This window comes from Bidens hawaiensis, unplaced genomic scaffold (assembly GCF_021521415.1).
Source record: "Bidens hawaiensis isolate Kalapana, Puna unplaced genomic scaffold, B.hawaiensis_p1.1 tig00048058_1, whole genome shotgun sequence".
Lineage (NCBI taxonomy): Eukaryota > Viridiplantae > Streptophyta > Magnoliopsida > Asterales > Asteraceae > Bidens > Bidens hawaiensis.
In genome coordinates, this window is record NW_027506060.1 from 4,385 (window position 1) to 10,194 (window position 5,810).

The window sequence follows — 5,810 nt, forward strand, 5'->3', positions numbered from 1 at the left end:
TTTTTTTGCAAAATGCAAGCAAAGAGTTCAGTTTTATAAAATCTGTGATACGGTAGATTTGAGATCAGGAGCTTTATTTTCATTAGGTAATATCATATGTGTCTAAGTGAAAGATGTTAACGTGTAACGGTGTACTATGAACCCTAAGAGAGATGATCAGCTATGTTTTTTTTTTTTTGGAGTAATATGCATGTAACAACTTGAAAATTTTTATAAAACTGAACTATATTGTGAATATATTAATTTTCACTCCTTTAGCCAAATTGGCAAATTTGGTATTAAAAATTTACCTTTCTTATCAATTTCTTCTTTGTGTAATCCTAACGTGCATAGGAGATGAAAATCGATCGATAAACAAACTTTGTAGCCAGAATTGACATGGATTTAGTAATTACCATAATAATGATGGAATCCTTAAGAAATTTTGATGTAATTAAATTCCTCTAATTCAAAATGCAGCTATTGTATTAACATTGTTGTATAACATCTAAACAGGATAATCATGGGTTTTTATCGATAGATAACGAAAAGAATTTTATAAATCTCATCTAAAATCACAATGATAAACTGAAAACATGGAGTGAGAGAATGAAACTTACAATTTTGGGAATCATGATGAAGACGTATAACGAATCTGGAAATATTGAAAATCATCCATGATATTGTTCGTTATACACCTTGTTAAAATGACTCGACTATATGTTGTAAACAACATGAATGACCCTTCAACTTATTCTATACTTTAGATTTTGTCCCTTGACTTGTAACATCGTAATGTTTATTAACTGTTCTATATTAGATACTTAATAAAGTTTTCCCCTTGCATGTCATGCGGGTGGGAAAAAAACGATTGATCGAATCGAAACAAAATTAATCGATAAATTGACACTCAAATAACTTGCACCAAACGCTTTGTTTTTTTATTCTTTCTGAAAACCGAAAGTTACAGTTCAATTTCGTTTATACTTCATTTCACCCCCTAACCGAACTATGGGTTATCAAACCTCTTCGAATTTTAAGTAACATTTGTGAAGCTCAAAAATCTAGGTCCAAATGTGCAACATTTATTAACAAAAAGGTTATGGTTGGACCAGTTTTTATTTATCTAATCTAAAAATATTTTAAAACTGAATGTAAAATCAAAACCGACCCATAATTAAATCGGGCTTATATTTCAAACCGAAAACAATCAGCTTCCATTCACCGTTGAACTCGGTTTTTGTTTGGTATACACCCAAAACAGACACATGCACACCCCTACCCATAACTAAATCGGATAAGGGTGTGCGCAAACATAAACTATCACTAGTTTATTAGGTCCAGCTGATTTTTTTACTTTATTTTCTTAATGCATGCCAAAAACCAAGCTAGGGCTTAAGTTGAAAGATTAAGAGCAAACTTTTAGATCATATCATGACTCCACTAGAAATTTAATATGAAATCACAATGAAAAATTTTAAACAAGTATATGGGATTGTCCAATAGACCAATACAAAACCAATTTTAAGTAAATAATTATAAGAACCGCGCAATCTTCACACATGTTATAACTACAATACATAAAAGGGTTACATAAAGGTTATGTAACGGCGCAATGCACTCACTCTCTCCTGCTATGTATTATCAGCACTATGTTCATATACTTTTGGCCATTCATGATTATGTACAGAACAACTATATTTATGCATTCAAATATAACCATCTAAACGTCTTTCATATCACTTGGTTGTACAAATCAAAAATCAAAGTGTCTAAAAACGTTTAATATATATTAAAAAAGCTCTGTTTTGGATCATAAAAACTTGACAACATCTGATTATGATAATGTCCATTTCCATTTCCACCATATATTTACACTACAAGTATCTCATCATGAAGTAAAAGTCAAGATGACATTGCATGTCACACCCTCAGAAGTCAACTTCACCCATAAGATTATATCATCAAAACCATGTGTCCCAAATCTGCATCAACACATTAACTGATTATTAAAGGACTGTACAAGAAAATAAAAACAGAAATACATAGAAGTCTCATATTAGGGGTGACATACCACTGCTGATTCTTCCTGAATTCAGTTAACACTGGATATATATTCTCAAACGCAGTGTAGGTTTCATCTCTAACCTGAAATTACATATTAAACGATGATTAAAAACATTTTTTTCTAAATTTCCCATATAAAATCAAATGTTGAAAAAAGGCCAGTCACACCTTTGCGCCTGTTAACACAATTTTCCCGGAAACAAATATCAGCAGAACGATTTTCGGTTGTTTCATCCTATAAATCAATCCTGGGAACAGTTCTGGTTCATACTATGTATACCATCCACCAAGAAAAACATCAGTTCGGTCAAACGAGCCATCTTTAGTATGGGTCGGTTTGTACAACTTTTTATTTATCATATTGATAATGCGTTAATAACAAAGATAAAATCAACATTGGTACACTAATATTCAAAATATTCATATAAAAGCAATTTAGGAGGTGGTATGCATTACAATTGCATAAAAGCAATTATGCATTACCTAATTGACCTATTCCCCTTTTAGCAACTTTTTGTTTGACCCATTTGATAATAGGATCCGTTTCTAATGAACTTACGCTTGAAAAAGCACCATGAGAGTATGCAAGGCCTTCAAGTCTAATTGGAAATTTGACATCACACGAGCCGACAATGTTTTGTATTTTAAAATCCTACAAACCAAGAGAGGATATTATATATAAAATAAGATGGCGTGTAATTAATACTTGGATGCCAAAAAGATAATAAGAAATTACAAGATTACCTTGAATTTAGCCGGGAAACCAAGTTTTTGAATAATCCGAGCATACTGAAGAAATAACATAATGCATGAGATAACAAACTACATGAAATAAATGATTATTGTTTGTCTTCAACTACCTTTCGTGCTGCCAGTTTTGATTGCTGTTCACTCTTTGCTCCTGTGCAAACCTGGAGCAATTACCATTTATGTATTTTAGTACTCAAGTTATAATCTTTGACTCTTTGTTAGTCTTAGCCAGCATATGATATGAAAACAAATAAACAAAATTAATTTTATAGTGTGTTTTTAACCAAGTAAATGCAAAATTTCCTTTTTGGCAGTCAAGGTCGATTTTCAAAAAGCTTACCATCTTTCCAGATGCAAATATTAGAGCAGTTGTTTTAGGTTCTCTTATCCTCATGATCACAGCAGCAAAACGCTGAACAACATTAACAAAAAGGGTGCTATAAATAAACATCTTTTAAATATTTAACTAACAAAAGGTGTTATTTAGGAATAACAAAAAGGAAACCTTGGGATTATATTCTGCATTACGTGCTTGTAGAGCAATTGCTTTAAGGTCTAGTTTGCAATCAAGATTGACCGTGGATACAATGTTCCTATAAGTACAGACAACAATTTGATTATTAGCAAAGTGCTCAAGAAGGATGTTTTTTTTTTTCATTTTTGGTTATTGTATGCACAAAAGAAAATGTGTCTGTTGGTTAAAAACGTTGAAGAAAAACAAAGCATACAAAAATGGCTAAAGTAGACATTAAACGTTGTGCAACAACAAGTTATAGGAACGAATTAATAAAAAGACAAAAAAAGGGCACAAGTAAAAATGCATAATAGTGGGTTATAGGAATTATATTCAATATGCCAATTTATATATGATTGTTCACCACTCCGTCTAGTAGCCAAAGTTGGCCAAATACTCAACACCCAACCCTTTTCTCAATGGGAATGTAGACGAGCCAAGTCGCTCGTGAGCAACTCGAGATTGGTTCGTTAAAAGCTCAAATTAAGCCGCGCTTTAACGAGCTCAAGCTTTCAAATAAGCTTGTTTAATAAACGAGCCCAGCCTTTACTTATTGAGCTCGAGATGGCTCAGTAGCCTAAACCAGCCTGTTATTTATATATATTTTTTTAGCTAATGTACGTATGAGAATTATTATTATTATATTTAAAACAATGATAAAAATTATTAAATAACATACATCACATCACATATACCATTTTTATAAATACATATATAGAAATTAATTAAAATGGATACAAATAAATTAAAAAGCAACAAACGAACTGTGCCCGAACCAAGCTTGAGATTGAAAAAACAGTCACGAACCGAGCTTTTAACTTTAGAAATAAAGCTCAAAACAAGCAGAGCTCGAGCTTGAGCTCTAGTAAGTTGTAAGTTAAGTGAGCCAAACTCAAGCTTAGTCAGCTCGGGCTTGGGCCATTTGCACCTAACACCCTTATTTTTTTTTTTTTTTTTTTTTTTTTCTAACGCCTTGCTTGCGGTGCGCGCATATAATGTATATATGTGTGAACCCTTGGGTGGGCAAAAGTAAAATTGCACTAATTTTGACGTTATTTTACTAATCTCGTGAAAATAACGTTAAAAGTGGCGGAAGGTTAATCAGGCATCATGTGGTGGCGTTGATAGCCGAAAGACAAGGGCACATGCACCAATCAGCCGGTGTCCCGATGATTGAGTGCTATGTGCCTTATGTCCAAGGCTTGATGCAAAACTACTATCGAGCCGGGGGTCTCACCGGAAGCAGCCTCTCTATCCCTATGGGATAAAGGTAAGGCTGTCTACATCTTACCCTCCTCAGACCCTACCATAGCATTGCTATTGGTGGGATATACTGAGTACGATGATGATGATGATGACCCTTATTTTTTTTCTAGCTCAATAAATGCATGCTAATTCAGCTTCCATAATTAACCACTGCTAGCGTACACAATTAACTAACAAATTGCACATGAGACCACCCTACAACTATCGTTGCACATACACAAAATACGCAAGTTAACAAGTCACATACACTCCAAAAACTAAAAATCAACACAAATTAGCTGTTAATGATCACAACTCATCACAATCATGAATATTTCCAGGTTCACAAACACATGAACACACAAAGTATATACATGATCACAACATTAATTAGCAGCTGTAAATGAGCATTAATTCACTTTAAAATCAACATTAATTAGCTGTAAATGACACAAGTAATCACAATCATGAATATTTCCAACATATTTCACACACATAAACCCATCAACACACACAAAGTACCCACTCGATTACCCGATCATAAACGACATAAAAAACAACTTACTGAAGAATAGGAACTATTCCAGACGGGTGTTTCGATAGATCGACCGGTTGACTACCACCTTCCAACACTTGATCAGCCATCAATCCCTAAATCGTAAAACCCACAAACAAAATCACGTAAGAATACTAATTACTAAAAACCCAACTCACTAAAGTTCAATTTCATCATTTTACCACATTTCCCCAATACAGATCTATGAATTAAACTCAGGGCTTCATAAATTTTTAAAATTGGTTTCACATATTCAAAATTAACACACCAATCAAGCTCGAATCACTTAGATCCAAGTAAAAACCGATAGATCAGGTCCCAATTTCACCTTTTATTAAAATTAGGGTTTCATAATTTTTAAAATTGGTTACACGGATTCAAAATTAGCACACCAATCAAACTCAAATCATTTAGATTTATATAAAAACCGATAGATCGGGTTCCAATTTCACCTTATGTGAATCGAAATTGAAATTAGGGTTTCTCGGAATTGGGGGTGTAAAAACGGGTACAGAGAACGAACTGGTGCGATTAAACAAAAGGGTATGTAAAAAAGGCGGTAAAGATTTGAAAAAATGGATCTTTTATACGTAGAGAAGATGATTTTATTTATAGCTTTGTGTTGAGAGGATTTTGGGAACAAAGGGTGAGAAATGAGGAGATGGTGAAGGTGTCGTCAAGGATATTGGGGTGTGTGGT

The 5,810-nt window shown here is 33.3% G+C and overlaps 1 protein-coding gene across 1 annotated transcript; it reads right to left on the reverse strand.

Moving 5' to 3' along the window:
• Positions 1 to 1,794: 1,794 nt before the first annotated feature.
• Positions 1,795 to 5,345, reverse strand: LOC143616554 (TATA-box-binding protein-like). Its single transcript, XM_077089352.1, has 9 exons — positions 5,121 to 5,345; positions 3,302 to 3,389; positions 3,137 to 3,208; positions 2,907 to 2,957; positions 2,791 to 2,835; positions 2,606 to 2,698; positions 2,215 to 2,316; positions 2,054 to 2,127; positions 1,795 to 1,964 (listed from the first exon to the last, which is right to left on the reverse strand). Coding segments are annotated over exons 1-9 (606 nt in total). The 5' UTR covers positions 5,201 to 5,345; the 3' UTR covers positions 1,795 to 1,963.
• Positions 5,346 to 5,810: the final 465 nt, after the last annotated feature.